Here is a 21,049-nt window from a genome sequence, read left to right on the forward strand (position 1 = left end):
GAAAATGCACTGCTGTATAATTGTCTTTTGAGATTTTCAAGTGCCAGAAAAGGTCGAGAACCACATTATGAATTAACTTCTTTTTTTTTCCATCTACATTTTCGCAGAGCAGATTGAAATCTTTATATCAGCCACTTGTACCTGCATTCCTGTCACACATTCTCTCTCGCCTCCAGATTTATGAAATACCTTTTGTGAATATGGATTTCATCAGCGCACCCTTGCTCATTGAGCCTCGCGGAGGGCCAATTGATTTGTGGCGGGGTGTCTGTAATGACAGAAGCAGAAGATGAAGTCACATTACGGGCTGTCGTCTGCGATAATTTGTCACTGGAATAGCGCCATTAACAAAATTCGGGCAGGTATCAGTCAACCATGCCCATGGCGTTTTCATCTTCCCTGAGACAGTAGTGTGTCTGTGTCTACCTTGGCCGTGATGTATTATGGGGATTAAGCCATAGAGACCGGGAACGCATCATCATGTGTCATTTTAGATGTCTTTGGGCTATTCAGAAATAACAGATATACTCTACAAGCTCATAGCGCGGCACATGAGCTTGTATATCTGCTATTTTTGTGAGAATGTGTGCAAATCTTTGAAATCTTTGCGAACATTTGTAACTCAAATCTTTGCTTCTGGGGGGTCCCTGGAACAAAATATTTTGATGGGCGGGGGGGGTCTGCGACCAAATACATATGATTTTTGGTGATCCTTGACATGAAAAAGTTTGAACATTGAAGGAGGCATGAGCTCAGCTGGGCTCTCCCTAGGCTGGCAGAGGGAGCGTAGCGCCCAGTATTACATAGGCAATTGGCACTGGGTGAAAAAATGGGTAACACAATGATGGGATAACATGTTTTTAAAGTTTTGAGCACCACTGATATAGCAACAACATATATTTTTTTCACAAAACATGTTAGGATTTAGAAGACATTTGTATAGACGCGTTCCTGGATTGAGTGGGTTATGAGGAAGTTCTTGGAGATGCATAAAGAAAAGAGGATTTTCTTTTGTCCTCGAGGCTGAATTGTTAAGTGACTGACGTCAACGGCACAGTAGCGACAGGGGGTTGTTTTCATCTTTCAGGAGCAACGTGCAAATTACAAGACAAATTAGATACAATTACATTTGTGTAACCGATGAAACGTCTGTTACTGGAGGCACGACTAAATCTGATTTGGTTTTCGTTGATCTTTTCAAATGACAGAATTACAGTGTGGAGTATCGAAATGAAATAGAGGCAGCGAGTAGACTGCCTTACCCCACATTTTCCAAATATAGTGTATATTAACCACATTGACCCCACAGTCCTTATTCTGGACATGTCATAATAGGTGAACTTTCTGCGAAAATAGGAAAACATTTGGCAAAATTTGCAGTTTTGTGTTGTAACGTGCTGTGAGCTTGTAGAACAGATATTTTGCTATATGACGTACAGCGAAGTTTGTAGTGATTAAATATTCTTACACTGTGAAACCCTGAGTGCTCATTTCACTATGTTTTACACTCTCTATAGAGTTAAATGCGCACTCAGGGTTTCACAGTGCGCCAAACAGGTGCTGAAGTGCTAGACTGAAAATGTATATATGATTCAGTTAGAAGTGAAGTGGTGAAGCCTTGATGCATTGTGTGCCCCCAGCTGCTTCATTGCATTCAGCCCTGTTTAAAGGAGTAGTTCACACAAAATAATACGTATTTTCTATCAATTCACACACCCCATGAACGCCTTGAATTCGTGGAGATTTATGTTGCTTTTGTTGCATTCCTGGCGCGCACGTACGCGTGTGTGTGTGCGCGCGCTGTCATGAGAATCAGAGCGGCACTATCAAAACAATCGGCTTGGTATCAGTCACTTGCCCTGTAGCGTATTCATCTCCGCCATGACCCACATCGTCCATCTAACAGCACATGTACTGACTGTACTGTATAAGTGTGTGTGTGTGTGTGTGTGTGTGTGTGTGTGTGTGTGTGTGTGTGTGTGTGTGTGTGTGTGTGTGTGTGTGTGTGTGTGTGTGTGTGCATGCGCGTGTGTGTGTGTGCATGCGTGTGTGACACCAGACTGATGCATTTCAACTGATACATAGTACACATAGCTCCAGCTGCTCGCCCAGGCAATTTCAAGGGAAATCGTTCATCCCTGAGGCCATTTTGCTCGACTTACCTTCTATCATAATAAAAAAAAAGAGAGAGGAGTCCTATATTCCCTGTAGGGGTGTTGGGCCGTTTAACCCTTTAAGACCGGGAACCCATCTTTGTGTCATTTTAAGATTTCTTTGGGCTATTTTTGAAAAATAGTGATAATTTGTGCAAATCTTTGAATATATACTTTTTAAAGCGAACATTTTTAGCTCTGTTACAACTTCTGGGGGTGCATTGGAACAACATATTTTGAGATGGGGGTCCACGGCCAAATACATTTAAAAAACAACAACCTAGGATTTAGAAGACATTTGCAGAATCCCCAGAACCAAAGATTTGAGTTACAAACGTTCGCTTTAAAAAATATATATATATTAAAGATTTGCACACATTTTCACGTTTTTATTTTCTAAAAAAGCAGATTTACAAGCTCATAGCTCAGCACTTGGTGCCGTGCTATGAGCTTGTATATCTGCTATTTTTGAATAGCCAAAAAAATCTAAAATTGACACACAGATGCGTTCCCGGTCTTAAAGGGTTAAACTCTGTGTGCCTGCGTGTTTAGAGAGATTAGTTTGGACGAGGCTGTGCTTAATGCCTGCACAGGTGCTCAAATTGGTATCAAAAGGAGAGATGTCCCACAGTTTAACCCACTCAATCCGGTAACGCATAGATGTGTCATTTTAGATTTTTGAGTGCGTGTGTGTAACACACTCCTATAAACACACTGCAAAAAAGGGGAGGAGTTATGGCCTTATAAGGACATTAAAGGGGAGGAGTAAGGGGCGTGCACTTGAGTTTGTACTTATACCCTGGGGTGTGGCTGTGGAAATTTAAGGGGCCGTGCCTTTAAAAAAGACAAGCCCAGGCACTGGTTTTGCTCTAACCATTATTTTATACTTATTCAAAAATAGCAGATCTACAAGGCTATGAGCTTGTAGATCTGCTATTTTTGCCCCATCTCAAAATATTTTTTCCCAGGGACCCCCAGAAGCAAAGATTTGAGTTAAAAATGTGTGTGTGTGTGTGTGTGTGTGTGTGTGTGTGTGTGTGTGTGTGTGTATATATATATATATATATATATATACACACATTTTCACGATTTTGTCAAAAATAGCAGTACTACAAGCTCGGTAACAAGCTGTATATCTGCTATTTTTTATTAGCCACATGAATCTAAAATGACACAGATGTGTTCCCAGATTGAAAGGGTTAAAGGATATCTAGCACAATATGTCCCTCTAGCTGGAGGGTGGGCCGTAGATAAGAAGGGGCTTTATTAGACACCCCAATATTCAGTGGGGAATATCAGCAGAACATATGTAGTCTCACGTTTGAACATTGAAATGAGTGGAATGATGAAATGTTGGGCAATGTTTGCCCCTCATGGGGTTGAATAGTTAATCACAATGAACCTTAGAGGTCCTATTCTGGGCATGTCATAATAGGCTAAACATTTGGCCAAACGAGATGAACATTTGGCGAGAATATAGCTGATCTACAAGCTTTTGGCTGGGCTGTTTTTGGCTACGAGATTTTGGTGGGGTAGGAAACTAGGAAACGATGTTGATCTTGGGATCCAGATAAAAAACGGATATTGGACTTCATGTGACCAGCCTATATCGGTCATCTATGACGTCAGTTGTCTATGACATACGACTTACAGTGGTGGAAAGTACAGTAACTAAGTACATTTACTCAAGTACTGTACTTAAATACAATGTTGAGGTATTTTTACTTTACTCTATTTCCAATTTCCATTACTTTTACTTCTACTCCACTTCATCTCAGAGGCAAATATTGTAATTTTACTCCACTACAATTATTTAAAAACGTTAGTTACTGTGTAGATTTTGATTATTATCACAAAACACACATTAACCACTTCAGCCCTATATACATTTCGGCCATTTGAAAATAGCCGATCTACAAGCTCATAATGCGTCACGATGCGACACATTGTGAGCTTGTAGATCTGCTATTTTCAAAAGATAAGATAAGCATTTGAAAACTTGTGAAATGGGACATTCTGCATAATGAGTACTTTTACTTTTGGCACTTTAAGTACATTGTGATACCCACACTTTTGTACTTTTACTCAAGTACATTTTGAATTCCGGACTTTTACTTGTAACAGAGTATTTCTACATTGCAGTAAAACATTGAGTACTTTTACCACCACTGAAGATGTATGACTCAAATGTTGGCAAGGTTTCAGTGGATTGACTTCATTATAAGTATAAAGTATAAAATAAGTGAAAAAATAAATACATCTGGAGGCACTTCTAGAGATTAGAAGTGCTCTAGACAGACAGACAGACAGACAGACAGACAGACAGACAGACAGACACACAACAATGTGCAAACACAGCGACAAGATTTGTGAGCTGTTGTGACAGGGGAAGGTTGTCTAATTGAATACAACCACATTAAGGACTATACAAATGATTGTGTTTCCCTGCACTGTTTTACACCAAATGACCTCGGTACATAGAAAAACTGTTCATATAAACAGAGCAACTTTAATATAATTACATTTGAATAAATTGCTGCTACTTGTCGCAAAGGTTTTATACCAAGTGAATGCAAAACGTCGAAATACTGCTGTCAACTTTCAAAAGTGTATACCAAGCTAAACTCTCCTATACCTATATGAATGTATAACTATTTCTGAGAGAAAATGCACACTTTTTAGTTTAAGAACTTTTATTCTCAGTATTTATTTGTACGTACATTGTTTTGTTTTGACTGATTTGTTCCACTTTTGCCTGCTCATGCCAATAAAGCTCCATTGAATTGAATTGAGAGACGCACGCACGCACGCACGCACGCACGCACGCACGCACGCACGCACGCACGCACGCACGCACGCACGCACGCACGCACGCACACACACACACACACACACACACACACACAGGGACACACACAGGGACACAAACAGGGACAGACCACTGGGTGACCTCGTTCAGCTAAGTATACAGGGTTTAAGTGCTTAATAAACAGGCGTGTGGTGCACAGAGATGTGGGCGTCTTGTGTGTGCTTTCCTCACAGATGTAAACATTGCATTTAGTAACGATCTGAAAATGCATTTTCGGCGCCTGTCGGGTGGAAACCTTGTACTGTATGTCCAAAACTATTACTTTTCAGGAAATGGGAAAAAAAGGAACCTTGGTTCCAATGGATTCAGTGCAGTTATTATTTAGTCTCACACAACCCATTAAGACCTGAGGCCAATTCTACAAAATGTCTTCTAAATCCTAACAGTTCTCTGAAAAACTATTGTTTCTATATCAGTGGTGCTCAAACTTTTTCATGTCAAGGACCCCCAAAATGATATGAATTTGGCCGCCGACCCCCATCTCAAAATATTTTGTTCCAGGGACCCCCCAGAAGCAAAGATTTGAGTTACAAATGTTCGCTTTAAAACAATATATATTCACAGATTTGCACACATTTTCACGATTTTTCAAAAAAATAGCAGATCTACAAGCTCGTAGTGAGCTTGTAGATCTGCTATTTTTGAATAGCCAAAGTGTAAACTAATGCTTTTGAGCGCAAATCTAAAAATGACACAGATGCGTTCCGGGTCCTAATGGGTTAATGTTCACTTCTGAAACCTTTTATAAAAAGCTAAAACAGCCGATATATAAGCGTGCAGCTTGTAGATGGGCTATTTTTGCAACCTTTGCGTGACATTATAGTATGACGAAGTAGGGCATTAATACATGAAAAAAGATAAATAGCTGAATTATGGAAATACAAGGTTTCGATATACCCAACAGCAAACATTTCTATTTTTCTCCCTTTCCTAGCCGTGCTGAGTTTTACATTTGCAATGTCGCGAAGGGAGACCAGCAGCACTGCCGGCCAGTGTCGTAAAGTAACTAAGTACATTTACTCAAGTACTTAACTCATTTTTACTTCACTGGAGTACTTCCAATATTTTGTACTTTTACTTCTACTCCACTACATCTCAGAGGAAAATATTATACTTTTACTCCACTACAATTATTTGAAAACTTTTAGTTACTAGTTACTTTGTAGATTTTGATTATTATTACAATACATACATTACCCACTTCAGCCCTATCTATACCTTTCGACCATTTGAAAGTAGCAGATCTACAAGCTCACATTGTGAGCTTGTAGATCTGCTATTTTCAAAAGATTTGTATACATTTGAAAACTTGTGAAATGGGACATTCTGCATAGTACTCTATGTACGTTTTGATACCAATACTTTTGTACTTTTACTTACGTCAATTTTTGAATTCTGGACTTTGTAACAGAGTATTTCTACATTGCGGTATTGATACTTTTATTTTAAGTAAAACATGTGAGTACTTGTTCCACCCCTGCTGCCGGCCAGTGCCATGCAAGGCAATGTAATTACAGTCTGCGAGTATAGTTACCCAAATGGCCCATAGTGTACTGTACAACGTGTCATTTTCTTTCACCACAGAAGCAGAACCAAGATTGTGTGATTCTGTAATTGTTGCGGTGAAAGGGTCTTTTTTTCCCTCCTCACAGCCCCTTGTAGATTTGAAAACGGTCTGCGTTGACAACAAAGCCCCAGACATAACGGTTTCCCGACGGATCTCATCACCATCTTCTGACGAGAAACTTTTTATTTAGGTAGACAGACCAATACGAGCAAAAAGCTCTCAGGGCTTATTAACCCATTAAGACCCGAGGCCCATTCTACTACAAATGCCTTCTAAATCAGTCTTTTTTCGTACCAAGGAAGGACCCCCCCCAACAAGATATGTATGTATATGTATTTGGCTGCAGACCCCCATCTGAAAATGTGCTGTGCCAGGAACCCCCTGTGTGTTAAAGAATTTCAAAATGAGTGTGGCGGTCCAGGCACCCTATAGGCTGCAATGCCAGCCTTACAGCGTGCCACGGGTTCGAATCCCGATCCCGACGACCTTTACTGCGTGTCACTTACCATCTCTCTGCCCATTTCCTATCTACTGTCCTATCTATAAAGTTATAAAAGCCACCCAACAAAAGAGGAAACAAAAATCAACATGATGATGAACATTTCTCAATTTTCAAGAATTTGTCATTTTAAAAAAAATAGCAGATGTACAAGCTCACAGCGTGGCACGAAGTGACACGCTGTGAGCTTGTAGATCTGCTATTTTTTTTTAGAACCACTGTTCTAAACCACTGTTCTAAATCCTAAGAGCGAAAATCTAAAATTACACGGATGCTTTACCGGTTTTAATGGGTTAAAATAAACACCCTTTTTCTTTGTTAAAGCAATTGTCTGTGTTGTGACTGAACGCCACTGGCGAGTTTTAGCGCCGCTGGATCAATGCGACTAACAAAGGCAGGTCGTGTCAGCTCTTTACCGCGTTTAACGATACGATGAAACCTCAGCAAAAAATAAAAAATACATACCAAACGGACCATATGGGCGCGACGGGAGAAACGGTAGCGGTTGTGCATTTTTAACGAGCTTCGCACCGTTATTAGAGGTGCTATGTACCAGGATTTCCTTAACGAGACAGCTGAGGATATTAAGAGAGATAATTTGTTTTGCTTGTTATTTAATTATTTGTGTGTGTGTGAGAGAGAGAGGTGGGGGGGCGGGGGGGGGAGTGAGTGGGTGAGTGTGGGGGTGGTTGGTTCTGGAAGACTAAAGTTTGTATGTATCTACATTTATAGATCATATTGTAACTGTCGGGTGGAAACCTTTTATGTCCAAAACTGTTGGGAAACCCCCCCCCAAAAAACTGTGTTGCAATGGATCCAATATAGTTAGTTATTATTTTGTCACAAGCTCTTGTCTATACTTTTCATTGGCGTTTCCCAAGGAGCTTACTTGGGGGGAAAGGGGGCGTGGCAAAAAGGGGGCGTGTCAATTGTGGGCATCACTTCCTGTTGTCAGTCCTTCATTGATTTGAGGGATCAAATCAAATCAGTCAACGGTAATGTGGGAACACAACCTGACGGAAATCAGAAAGGCTGATATGAGTCTGCTTATTTACCCTTAAAGATCTCCCTCCACACAGCTGATTCAAATGATAAATGCATAATTATCAAGCGCTGACGTCACTCAACAAGCACAAATCGATTAAAACTGTCACCAGTTTTAATCGATTTTAATCGATTTACAATAAATCATTACATGCCTGGTTCCCACGTTATTATTGACCGACACGGATTACTCAAATGAATTGAACGACTGACAACAGGAAGTGATGCCCATAATTCCCGCAAGGCCTCATGGGACACTGGTAACTCGCGGATAAAACCCACAGACACAATTAACCTCTTACACTAATTTTCTTTGCCTGACAACAACAGCGAGATGTATTCATCTGTCCTGCAGAAGTGTGCAGCTGGAAAAGGCACCTCCTATATTAACCCATTAAGACCTGAAGCCGATTCTTAGCTAATGTCCTTTAAATCCCAACAGTTTTGTGAAAACACATTTCTATATCAGTGGTGCTCAAACCTTTTCATGTCAAGGACCCCCAAAATGATATGTATTTGGGCCACCAACCCCCATCTCAAAATGTTTCGTTCCAAGGACCCCCCAGAAGCAAATAATAGAGTTAAAAATGTTCGCTTTGAACAATATAAAGTTTTGCACACATTTTCACTAATGGGTGGACGGTGAACGCCACAAACGTAACATCTGGACCTGTGACGTGCACCGCGTTGCTCCGATCCTCACCAAACAAATACTGTTCAGGGGGCTGGCATGAGAATGGTCACACCAGGGGCCACATCATTGGCCCCCCGGGGGCCACAGGCACACAGTTGTTCCAATATGCACCAAACTTGGCACAAACACTACTCACGGGTCTGGCATGCATGAGAAAAGTCACGCCAGTGGGTGGCACAGGTGCACTGTTGCCCCAATCCACGCCAAACCTGGCAACACACACTGTTCAGGGGTCTGCCATGGCACCAGGGGATATGTTTGGCCCCCAGGGGCCACGTCAGGGCCAAAGGCACACGGTTGCTCCAATCCGCACCAAATTTGCCACAAACACTGTTCAGGTGTTGGCCATGAGAATATTCATACAAGGGGCCATGTCAGGGACCTAAAAACCTAAATTGCACACATATCGGGCGTTAGAACAGTGTTTAACACCTCAAATGGCCATAACTCTTTTTCTTTTCTTTTTTTTTAATCCCACGATTTTGTAACCCTTTTTCCACCCGGTGCCAATCTTCTAAGTGATCCTGGGCGCTACACCCCCCCACCAGCCTAGGGAGAGCCTAGAGCCGAGCTCATGCCTCCTTCAATGCATGAGAGCCAACTGACCTTCTTGTCACGTGACAGGGGGGAGTTTCCCCGGTAGGACGTAGCGCGTGGAAGGAACACGTTATTCCAACCACTTCCTTTCCCTGCCATCAGGCGCCCGTGGCTGTCATGGGGGAGGCGGTATAGCGACCAGGATTACTGCATGTTTTTGTGAGGGTATTAACTACCTTAGGAGACACGGGGAGAACATGCAAACTCCACACAGAGTAGCCCTTTCGCCAACCCAACCTAGGGTATGGCCACGGCCATAACTCTTTGACCGTTGCTCTGAACAGTGCAACATAGGACTGGATTCGAAGGCCGCGTGCTCAGCCTAAAGATTTAGTACAGTAAAAGGCTGCCAGTAACCATGGAGTGTACCTACTGAGTCTTTGTCCAAAGGGACACAGACAGGTGGTTACACCGGGTACTCTGACCACAGGTACAACAGGTATTACAGTACATAACAGGGGTGGGGGCATGCATTCCCTGTTTGCATTGTTCCCAACTTGCATCATTCCCGAGTAGGCCGGTGCCCAGTGGTGGAAAGTAACTAAGTACATTTACTTAAGTACTGTACTTAAGTAACATTTTGAGGTATTTGTACTTTACTTGAGTATTTCCAATTTCCAGTACTTTTACTTCTACTCCACTACATCTCAGAGGCAAATATTGTACTTTTACTCCACTACAATTATTTAAAAACTTTAGTTATTAGTTACTTTTCAGATATAAATTATTATATTATGAAACATACATTAACCACTTTAGCCCTATTTCATACATACAGTAGGCTATTTGAAAATAGCCGATCTACAAGCTCACAACGCGTCGCATCGCGACGCGTTGTGAGCTTGTAGATCTGCTATTTTCAAATATTTAGTACTTTTACTTTTGGTACTTTAAGTACATTTTGATGCCAATACTTTTGTACTTTTACTCAAGTACATTTATAATTCTGAACTTTTACTTGTAACAGAGTATTTTTATATTGCAGTATTGGTACTTTTACTTAAGTAAAACATTTGAGTACTTTTTCCACCACTGCCAACGGGCATTGTTCTAGTATCTTTTGAATCGAAAAAAACCTATTGCTAGAACACACGCTAAGATGATAGTCAATTAGTATCAGCCCTGCTCTCCACTCTTTGCTCTCCAGCTCAGACGCGCTTCTCTTTCTTTGTGGTCCTCCAAGAACCCTCCGGGGGGCTCTGTCGTCTCCAAGGCCCACTGTTCAGACAAGATAGAGCGCCGCGCCGGCCGCCGTCCACCGTTTTGTTCAAGCGCACGCGGGGCACTTCTACAAGGACACCCCTCTCCCTTTTCTCACTTGCCCGGGGGTTCCTCGTCATTGTCTGTCGTTTCGCTCTGCCATATTATCTTTCATTGAGCCGAGCGGAGGTCCAGGTTTGCCGTCTTACGGCACTGGGCGTGGACCACAAGGAACACAGCCGATGGGTGTGGCACCGGGCACACAAACATTGTCAGTACTTCGTTTTTTGTTTTTTAAGTTTTGACAATGTACTTGCATCCAAAAGACGCTGATTGCCTTTTTTCATTCAATTTGAAAAGTAAATTAGTCTACAAATAGCCGATCTACAGTATTTGCGTTCCAAAGCGACGCATCGTGAGCTTGTAGATTTTTATACAAATCTTCTCTTCTGGGGGTCTCTGACACAAAACATTTTCAGATAGGGGGGGGGGCGTCCGGAGCCAAATACATATCATTATGGGGGTCCTTGGTACAAAAAACGACTGATTTAGAAGGCATTTTTAGAATCGTCCTCAGGTTTTAATGGGTTAAATGAGTTGGAATTTAGGTGAATGTCACAGAACACACAGTGGTAAAATAAAGGGGAAAGCAAACGGTAACTGGTGTGCACAAATGTTCTCAATCTTTTCAGGCTGCGACCCCCCAAAATAATCATATTTGAACTGGGGACCCTCCACCCTGACACGCACTTGGAATTGTAGGAGTTGAGGCATTATTTAGTTTGACCCGGTTCCACAGATAAATATTGTGAAAATAGCCGATCTACGTTGTGAGCTTGTTGTGAGCTAGCTATTTTCAAAATGTTTGCCTCTTTCTTATATTATTTGACAATTTGGCCAATATTTTACCAGTTTTTATGTATAGTTTGTTGATTACTTTTGATGCAGTAGCCTAATGGTCTTTTTCTTTTTTGAGGTATTAAAAAGATCTTAAAAGTCCTTACATCGTCACTTCACTGTCATCTGGGGACCCTCCAAAATGATGTGGGGACCCCCCTGGGGGTCCTGACCCACAGGTTGAGAACCACTGGGACAATGTAGCGTGTGCTTATGTGTAAGTGATACATGTGTCTAATGGGACTGATGGATATTCAAAGTCGTTTGAGCTCTTTGGTTGGCTTTTCTGTTGGTAGGTTTTTATTTGAAGAACAAATAAACTAAGCATTAAAAAAAAACACAACAAAGATGGATGTACTTGTGTCTGATCTAACCAGGTCCTTGACTGTGACACCCGTTTTGGTGACAGAAAGAGATGGGTTACAAAGATACGGAGGGTCAAATATCCTTTGCATCAGCGAGCCACGGCAACCGTGTGGTCAAACGCGAGGGTCCGATGTTCAAACCCCCGACTAATAGGACCACCCTGGTACTTCAAAGTTATTTTCCCCTCCGGCTCACCGATGCAAAGAATATTTTATCCATGCATCTTTTTAACCCATCTTTTTCTATCACCCAAACGGGTGCATAGCATTTTTTTTGGTCTTTTTGTTCTTCAAATAAAATCTCCCAACAGAAAAGCAAAAAAAGAGCTCAAACGATTTTGAATGCCCATCAGTCCCGCAGACACACGCAGACCAGGATGTATCACTTATATAATGGATAATTGGTTCCTATACTATCATGCGTTAAGCTGTGGACTTATTTATAAGAGTTAAATGAACATATTTCACAGTGTGCGTGTTTCGGACTGAATTCCTTTGAACGGAGATTTCTGCGTTTCTGCACCTGCTCTTTTCAGCGTCTCACAGGCCTCATCAGCTCGTATTCTTTTGACGTCCGTATATACGGCTATCCAGCTGTATGTTTTAGGCTTACTGCTTCGCCGCGTATAGAAACCCCCTGCGTACAAAGACTGCCCACCTGAAAAGCTTTAAACACGCCACAGAACCCAATTAACCCATTTAAACCTGGAACGCATCTGTCATTTTTAGATTGCTTTGGGCTATTCAAAAATAGCAGATATACAAGATCATAGCGCGGCACCGAGTGCCGCCCTATGAGCTTATAGTTGTAATAGAGTTAAAAAAAATGTCTGCTTAAAAATATATATATATATATTCAAAGATTTCCACACATTTTTCAAAAATAGCAGATCTACAAGCTCATAGCGCGGTGCCACACATATGAGCTTGTATCTGCTATCTTTGAAGAACCAAGGAAATCTTAAAATGACACACAGATGCGTTCCCGGTCTTAAAGGGTTAATCACACCTTTTTTTTTATTGCACAGGATCGAAACCGTCTACTCTCTCCCTCCCTGGGTTTATTGGTTGTTGGTGTTTTCGGTCCTCCAGACCAGTTCACTTCATCTGCAACCCTCGGCGGCGTTATCAATTCTCGTTGTCAATAAAGTTCTAGTTACGAGGTCACATGATACTTTCCCATGAACCCTTCTGGGGGGAGGGGGGGAGGAAGGAGGGAGAGAGAGAGAGAGAGAAACTGATCTACTCGCTGACTGTGTGGAGTGGCTCTGTATCCGGACATCCATCACAGCTAGGCTATTTCCTGTGTGTGTGTGTGTGTGTGTGTGTGTGTGTGTGTGTGTGTGTGTGTGTGTGTGTGTGTGTGTGTGTGTGTGTGTGTGTGTGTGTGTGTGTGTGTGTGTGTGTGTGTGTGTGTGTGTGTGTACGTACGTGTACGTACGTGTACCCACAAGTATAGTAGAGTTTGAAAAATATACACTGTGGACAATCTTTGGGGTTCTCACAAGAATAATAATGGTTGTTTTATGTCAAAAAAGGATTTGGAGAGTTAGTCTTACAAGTGCACGGTTAGGTTTAGAATTATGTATCTAGAGGTTATGTTTAGGGTTATAGTGATAGAGTTATGCCTGATTTATACTTCATTGCGCTCCAATGTCATGCACTTGTTCTGAGCTTGAAGATCGGCTATTTTTTGGCTTCAGGTTCGAGTAAATGACAAAAAAAATAGTAAACGGCATCCCATCATAAAATTGACTTCCCAAAATGCTGATATCTAGTATAATACAAACGTGCGTGTGTGTGTGTGTGTGTGTGTGTGTGTGTGTGTGTGTGTACTGTGTACTGTGTGTGTGTAGCTGCGTGCGCTCGCGCATCATTGCTCCGCATAGTGTTGGTGTGTGAGGTATGTATGGCCTTTCGCACTCTTATCTTACCCCCACATCGTATCATGGGCCACAGCGCACACCAGCAGAGTGTAATTGCACTCCAGTGAGACTCTCTCCACCCCCCACCCCACACTCCCTCCCTCCCAGCTCCACCCAAGCGGAGGGAAGGGGGGAGAAAGCAGAAGGGGGGACCGGGAAAAAAAATGTGGCAGTTACATTTTTATGATGATATCACACCTGCGTTTGACATCTGCGTAATGGCACTGTCCGGAGAGAGAGAGAGAGAGAGAGAGAGAGAGAGAGAGAGAGAGAGAGAGAGAGAGAGAGAGAGAGAGAGAGAGAGAGAGAGAGAGAGAGAGGAGAGAGAGAGAGAGAGAGAGAGAGAGAGAGAGAGAGAGAGAGAGAGAGAGAGAGAGAGAGAGAGAGAGAGAGAGAGAGAGAGAGAGAGAGAGAGAGAGAGAGAGAGAGGGGGGGTTGGAGTCAGAGAGGTACCGGCTGACACAGTATCAGATGTTTTATGGAGAGATTCCCATAAACAGAGAGGCAAGGAGAGAGAGAGAGCGACCGATTCAGAGAGTCGGTGAGGGGGGCGAGAGAGTGAGGTGTTGAGTGGGAGTAAAGCGATGTAAGAGAGAGAGAGAGAGAGAGGACGCGCCGGCATCGGCGAGCACCGGGTGAGAATGTGAGACGGAGATAATATCCTCCCACTTTGTGGTGTGATTGGCAGATACATGACAGCCCTCTCTATAGGCGCTCGGCCATCTTGTCGTCTTCACGATCAAATAAAAGTCTTGGGTATGAGATGAGAAGCAGGCGTGAAGCGCCTCCGAGCCATCACTCTGTGATCGTTGGTCACCCATACGAGACTGCCGTTTCCATCACATGTTGTTCTGTTAAGAGATTTGGAATGTGTGATAATGTGTTATCACACATAGACCCCAGCGTCCCAATTCAGCGTTGCATTTTTGTTGAAAGGATTCGTTGTAGAGGGGGGGAAAAAAGTAGGGGGCCAATTATAGACCCCTGGGGGACCACTGTCAAAAAAATAATAACACTTTGTCGCAATCAAATTTTATCTCAAAATCAAATCTCCAAAAATGTAATATCCACTATGATTAGTCAATTCCACGCCCTGCCACTAGTATGAAATGGTACTCAAATCTAATGGTCTGCTAGTGGGCGGGGCTATGCCACTTCTACATTGGAATTAACCCATTAAGACCTGGAACGCATCTACAGTACTGTATGTCACTTTAGATTTCTTTGGCTATTCAAAAATAGCAGATCTACAAGCTCGTAGCGCGGCACCGAGTGCCGCGCTACGAGCTTGTAGATCTGCTATTTTTGAAAAATCTTGAAAACATTTTTTCTGGTCTCCTACAGCAGTGGTTCTCAACCAGTGGTCCTTGAGGGGGTTCCGGGGCGTCCCCAACCAAATGAATTGTTAGGAACCAAATTGACCCTTATGTGTCTGTAACTCTGAGAGTGTACAAATGGAACCAAACATTTTGGTTCCATTTATACACTCTCAGAGTTAAATGAACACTAATGATGATGATACTGTGTAGATTGGGACCCCCAAGAAATCTAAATGGTTGAGTCCCTACCAAATATTTTCAAACGGGGGTCCGTGGGCTAATATGTGTCAATTTGGGGGTCCTTGACACGAGAAAAAAAAGGTTGAAGACCATTGTCCTAAAGTAAACCCACGTCACACCAGATACAGGAAATCAATCCAAGTTGGCCAGTCTTTGTTTCCACATCTGACTTTGCTAAAAAACCACACAGCACAATGTGTAGTTCAGCACGTTTTCATGTTTCCAGAGCCTTTCCATTTCTTTTTTCACCCCTTTTTTTCTCTCCTGGTGAAGGCTTCAGCTGTGGTGTCTGTACTCGGGACTAATTTGGTCCTTGGTGATTCTCCAGGATGTTCTGGACTGCGCCTGCTTTCTGTGCAGCGACATCAGTCATGGCCCAGATCTTATGTCCTCATGAATAACACCCTGACAGATGGGGGACAACCGTCTTGTTGCTCCGGCATGGCAAGGGATGTACTGCATCACCTAGGAGGTTGCCAAAATACATTTAGTGATCTCCGTCGGTACATCGCTAACCCGATCCAGACCTCTCTCATGGCCCGTCTGTCTGTGGCACAGGCCAGCTTTTTCTGTGTCCCCAGAGTCAGAACTTAACCCGTTCAATCCGGGAACGCATCACTGTCATTTTTAGATTTCGTGTAGTTTGTAGATCTGCTATTTTTGAAAAATCATGAACATTTTGTTCACAGTATTTTATTTTTTTTGCAGACATTTCTAACTCAAATCATTGCTTCTGGAGGTCCCTGGAACTAAATATTTTACAAATGTTCGCTTTAAAAAAATATATATATATATTCCAAAATTTGCCCAAATTTTCTCGAGTTTTCAAAAAATAGCAGATCTACAAGGTCGTAGCACGGCACTCGGTGCCGCGCTATGAGCTTTTAGATCTGCTATTTTTGAATAGCCCAAAAAAATCTTAAAATTACACAAATTATGCTTTCCCGGTCTTAAAGGGTTAAACGTGCAGAAGCAGCGTTCAGTTTCAGTTTTTTTTTGATGCACCACATATCTGGAGCAAACTCCCAGACAACTTGCAGGTCCTCAACAACACTTATTTCTTTGAAATGACAGATGGAGATTTTTCTGTTTGCCTCTACTTTTTAGCTGAGGATTTTGATTCATATTCATATATTTATTCATTGGGGTATGAAATTATTATAATTTTAGTATTCTTATTTTCATATTCTTTAATAATACTATTGTAATCGTATTCAGATATAATCCTTTTATAATGTGTTTCTTACCGCTCTGCATGTTTTATGTAGAACTTTGAATTGCCTTGTTGTTGAAATGTGCTCGAAAAATGAACTTGCCGCGTGTGCGTGTGCGTGTGCGTGTGCGTGTGCATGTGCGTGTGTGTGTGTGTGTGTGTGTGTGTGTGTGTGTGTGTGTGTGTGTGTGTGTGTGTGTGTGTTCGTGTGTGCGTCTGTGCACGTGCGTTTGTGTGTGTGGCAGAGGTAGACAGACAGAGAGAAAGAGTGTCAGTAGTGAAACATATAGACATCAAAAGAGATATATACAGTAGTTGTCGTGCATATCTGCATGCAGCGTTCATACATCTGGCCTCGGTATGCACGAGGTGAGATAGACAAACAGAGGGCGAGAGAGAGCACGAGAGAAAGAGAGAGTGCATGCGTCTTTGTAATGTTTGCATGTTTATACGGTCTGTGTCCAATCTTAACCCATTCAATCCAAGAAGGCATGCTACAAATGTCTTCTAAACCCTAACAGTTCTTTGAAAAAACTTATGTTGCTATATATATATATAAGTGGTGCTCCAACTTTTTCATGTCAAGGACTCCCAAAATGATATGAATTTGACCGCACACCCCCATCTAAAACATAGTTTGTTCCAGGGACCCCCCCCCCCCCCCACAGAAGCTAAGATTTGAGTTACAAATGTTCGCTTTAAAAAATACATATATTCAAAGATTTGCACACATTTTCACGACTTTTCAAAAAAAAAATAGCAGATATACAAGCTCATAGCGCGGCACTCGGTGCCGCGCTATGAGCTTGTATATCTGCTATTTTTTTAATATCCAAAGAAATAAATAAAAAATACACAGATGCGTTCCCGGTCTTAATGGCTTAATATTCATGAATGGTGTGCGCCACGTTCATTGTGCATGTAGTACGCACGCTGGTCCTATGTGTACCTGTGTAATGCATAATTCCGGTGCGCGTGTGGTCGGTGCGTCTCGCCGTGGCGAGACACCAGTGTAAACGTGTGATGGATGTTTGCTCAGGTGCTCTCTCTACTCAGAGGAAGGATGCACCTCTCCACCTGTCTTCAATGCAATTAGTTTAAATAATGGCGCCACATAAATTCACCCAGCTGGGAAAAGACCCCCACCCACCACCCACCACCACCAACCCCCCCCCCCCCCCCCCCCCCCACCCCACTGCCCTTGTCACCCTCTTGAAATATAGCCGAATTGTCCTGGATATGGAGGTGTGCGGGAGGAGTGTGCCGTGCGTGTGTGCGCGTGAATGTGTGCGCGTGTCATTGCTTTGCTCACTAGAACACAATGTGCAGTGCTGTCAGAAGCTTTTGATGTGGTCGGTGAAAGTAAATTGTACTTAAATTCACTTTCATTTGTTTCAAGGAAATATCAAATATGTGCATTTATTATTAAGGAAATATACTTTTTTTCCGTTCTCAGGAAATATACAGTGTTTTTAGTTTCCTTTCAACTTAAAATAGCTTGTGTTTTTTTGGTTTCTCCAGGAAATATCCTGCATTTGTTAATTTTCTTTATGGGAAGAATCCTGCAGGTTTTTTCTTGATTTTCCTGGAAATATTCAGCTTTTTGTGTGTGTGTGTGTGTGTGTGTGTGTGTGTGTGTGTGTGTGTGTGTGTGTGTGTGTGTGTGTGTGTGTGTGTGTGTGTGTGTGTGTGTGTGTGTGTGTGTGTGTGTGTGTGTGTGTGTGTGTGTGTGTGTGTGTGTGTGTGTGTGTGTGCATGCCTGTGCTTGCGTGTGCGTGCACGCGGGTGGGTGGGTGGGTGCGTGCGTGCGTGTTTGTTTGTTTATGTTCATATTTCTGCATGTGAGTGCTCGGTTGTCGGGCCACGTTTAAAAGCGAGGGCGTCATGGAGCTAGCTGTGTACTTGTATTACGATGCTTGTAAGGGCCAAATGTCCATACATGCAGAGCACAATTTGAGGAATAGATATTTCTGAGGACCATTTTCCAGGTCTCCACAAGATAAATGGTTGTTTTATTGTTTGTGTGTGTTTGCGTGCGTACGTGTGTCTGTGCGTGTGTGTGTGTGTGCTTGTGTGTGTGTGTGTGTGTGTGTGTGTGTTTATGTTCATATGTCTGCATGTGAGTGCTCAGTTGTCGGTCCACGTTTAAAAGCGAGGGCGTCATGGAGCCTCAATTCATTACCTCATCCGTTTGTGCACTTTGAACCGGGTGATAAAATGGCTGGCGCCTCAAAGTGCTCACAGCGTCATACGTCACCTTCAAAGTCCCCTCTCTCACACCGGCAGAAAGATAGACAGATTGGCAGACGAGAGAGCGGTGGATTTAGGCGTTGAACAGACGCTCTCTTATCCAGAGCGACTTACATTAAGCGAGGTAAACACATACAATGCAGAGAGAGACAGTGTAGTGCCTCTGTAAACTAGGATCACAGATAAACCAAGATCCTAGCATCTCTCTAGACCAGTGGTTTTCAACCTTTTTCGCGTCAAGGCCCCCCAAATTGACACATATTAGCCCACGGACCCCCATTTGAAAAGATATGCCAGGGACTCAACCATTTTGATTTATTGGGGATCCTAATCTACAGTATATCATCATCATTAGTCTTCAATTAAAGGCATTGTAGGGAACATTAAGCCTAAATTTAAAAGATATTTATATATATATTTTTTGCATTTTTTCCCCTCTATCAGCCACTATATAATGATGCTGGGGTGTTTTCCTGCATTGAAACACAGGCCTCTTTCTGAAAACCCTATTTTCCCTATTGTTGTTGTTGTTATATTTGTCCGGGACGTAAGGAAGTCTATGGAAGTCTATGGAGGCATCACCCCCTGGTGGCCGGGAAACGAACTGCACAAACAATAACAATGCAGGGAAAATAGGGTTTTCAGAAAGAGTACTGTGTTTCAATGCAGGAAAACACCCCAGCATCATTATATAGTGGCTGATAGAGGGGGAAAAATGCAAAAAAAATATATATAAATATTTTTTAAATTTAGGCTTAATGTTCCCTACAATGCCTTTAACTCTGAGAGTGTATAAATGGAACCAAATGGACCCTAACGGGTCCATTTGGTTCCATTTGTACACTCTCAGCGTTACAGACACACATAAGGGTCAATTTGGTTCCTAACTATTCATTTGGCTGGGGACCCCCTGGAACCCCCTCAAGGACCACTGGCGGTCCCTGGACCACTGGTTTAAGGCCTTTAGGTGCGATTAGTCAATCAGTTCTTACCACATGCGAATCGAACTGGGTTCGATTGGGAAAAAAAATAAAAAAGCATCGCCGCAGCCACTTGCCGCATGGCGAATTCGGAGCCGGTGTGCATGAGGCCATAGAGAACCATGTGTTCATTTAAAAAATGATATTGTCTGTTTTTTCCGTGCGAAAAATCACACCCTGTCCGCAAAGGCCTTGAGAACCACTGCTCTAGACAATATAGTATCAGAAATAATAATCTGTATGTAAACTATAGGATACCAGGTACAGATGTGCCATTTCAAAACTTCAAATGTCCTGCCATCGCCAAGACAGTACATTATCAGGGGATTCCCAGGGCAATAAGAGGGACAAAGAAGGGCATTTAAAATGCTGAATTGTTTTGATGATCACTGCTTTTATGATGCTAATTAATTTGAGCAACTGGTCAAGGACCTCTTCAAATCACCTTTCGCCTCATAATGAGTCTGACACCTTCTTCAACACACATTCTTTTGTTCTCATGTATATGGATGTCTGTTGAAGGGAAAAACGGGGGTGTGTAGTGACAACTTCTTTTCAGGGGCAAAACAGTGCATTTTTAAGGCCAGAACAGGGAGGAAAAAAAATGCATTTTCAGGGCACATTCAGGGAAAGAACAGTAACGTGTGAAGTTTTGAAGTGGCACATCTGTAAATCACATTTTTAACATTGTGGTCAAGAGACAACAAGCCAATCACAAATACATGAGAACAAATGCCCACGGTATGTCTGCATGGATGCCAGGTGTAAAGGAGGTCAAAGCAGCATCAACAGAATGTAGAAATACTCGTAGAAAATAAAATGTAGAAAATACTAATATGTCTTTGCATTGCGATGCGTTGTAAGCTTGTAGATCAGCTATTTTCAAATAGTTGAAGTATAAAGTAGAGCCTATGTATATAAGCTAATTTGTATTGTGTAATAATCTGCAAAGTAACTAGTAACTTGTCAAAAAGCAGTAGTGGAGTAAAAAGCACCTAATTTTCCTCTTGAGATGTGGTGGAGTAGCATCAAGAAATGGCAACACGCAAGTAAAAGTATCTAAACATTGTACTTGAGTACATTACTTAAGGCCCAGATTCTTTTCAAGTTGTGATGATTCCTGGCTCTGTGGGGGGTATTTATATGCAAATATCCTGGCCAATGGCATTGTAAGACTAAACAATAGGACCCAATGAGGATTTAGAGGTGAAAAAAAAAAAAAATAACAGAAAAGAAA

At 42.3% G+C, this 21,049-nt stretch overlaps 1 protein-coding gene across 1 annotated transcript in view; it reads right to left on the reverse strand.

Moving 5' to 3' along the window:
- Nucleotides 1-14,549: 14,549 nt before the first annotated feature.
- The window catches only part of LOC311040610 (kelch domain-containing protein 3-like), a gene marked incomplete at both ends in the record, with an annotated part of 130,053 nt that continues 123,553 nt past the window's right edge, over nt 14,550-21,049 (reverse strand). The window contains one exon of the mRNA XM_084050940.1: nt 14,550-14,661. Within this exon, the coding sequence (XP_083907066.1) occupies nt 14,550-14,661 (112 nt within the window). The remainder of the gene's footprint in view (nt 14,662-21,049) is intronic.

Source organism: Gymnoscopelus microlampas, assembly GCF_963454915.1.
Source record: "Gymnoscopelus microlampas genome assembly, chromosome: 24".
Classification (NCBI taxonomy): domain Eukaryota; kingdom Metazoa; phylum Chordata; class Actinopteri; order Myctophiformes; family Myctophidae; genus Gymnoscopelus; species Gymnoscopelus microlampas.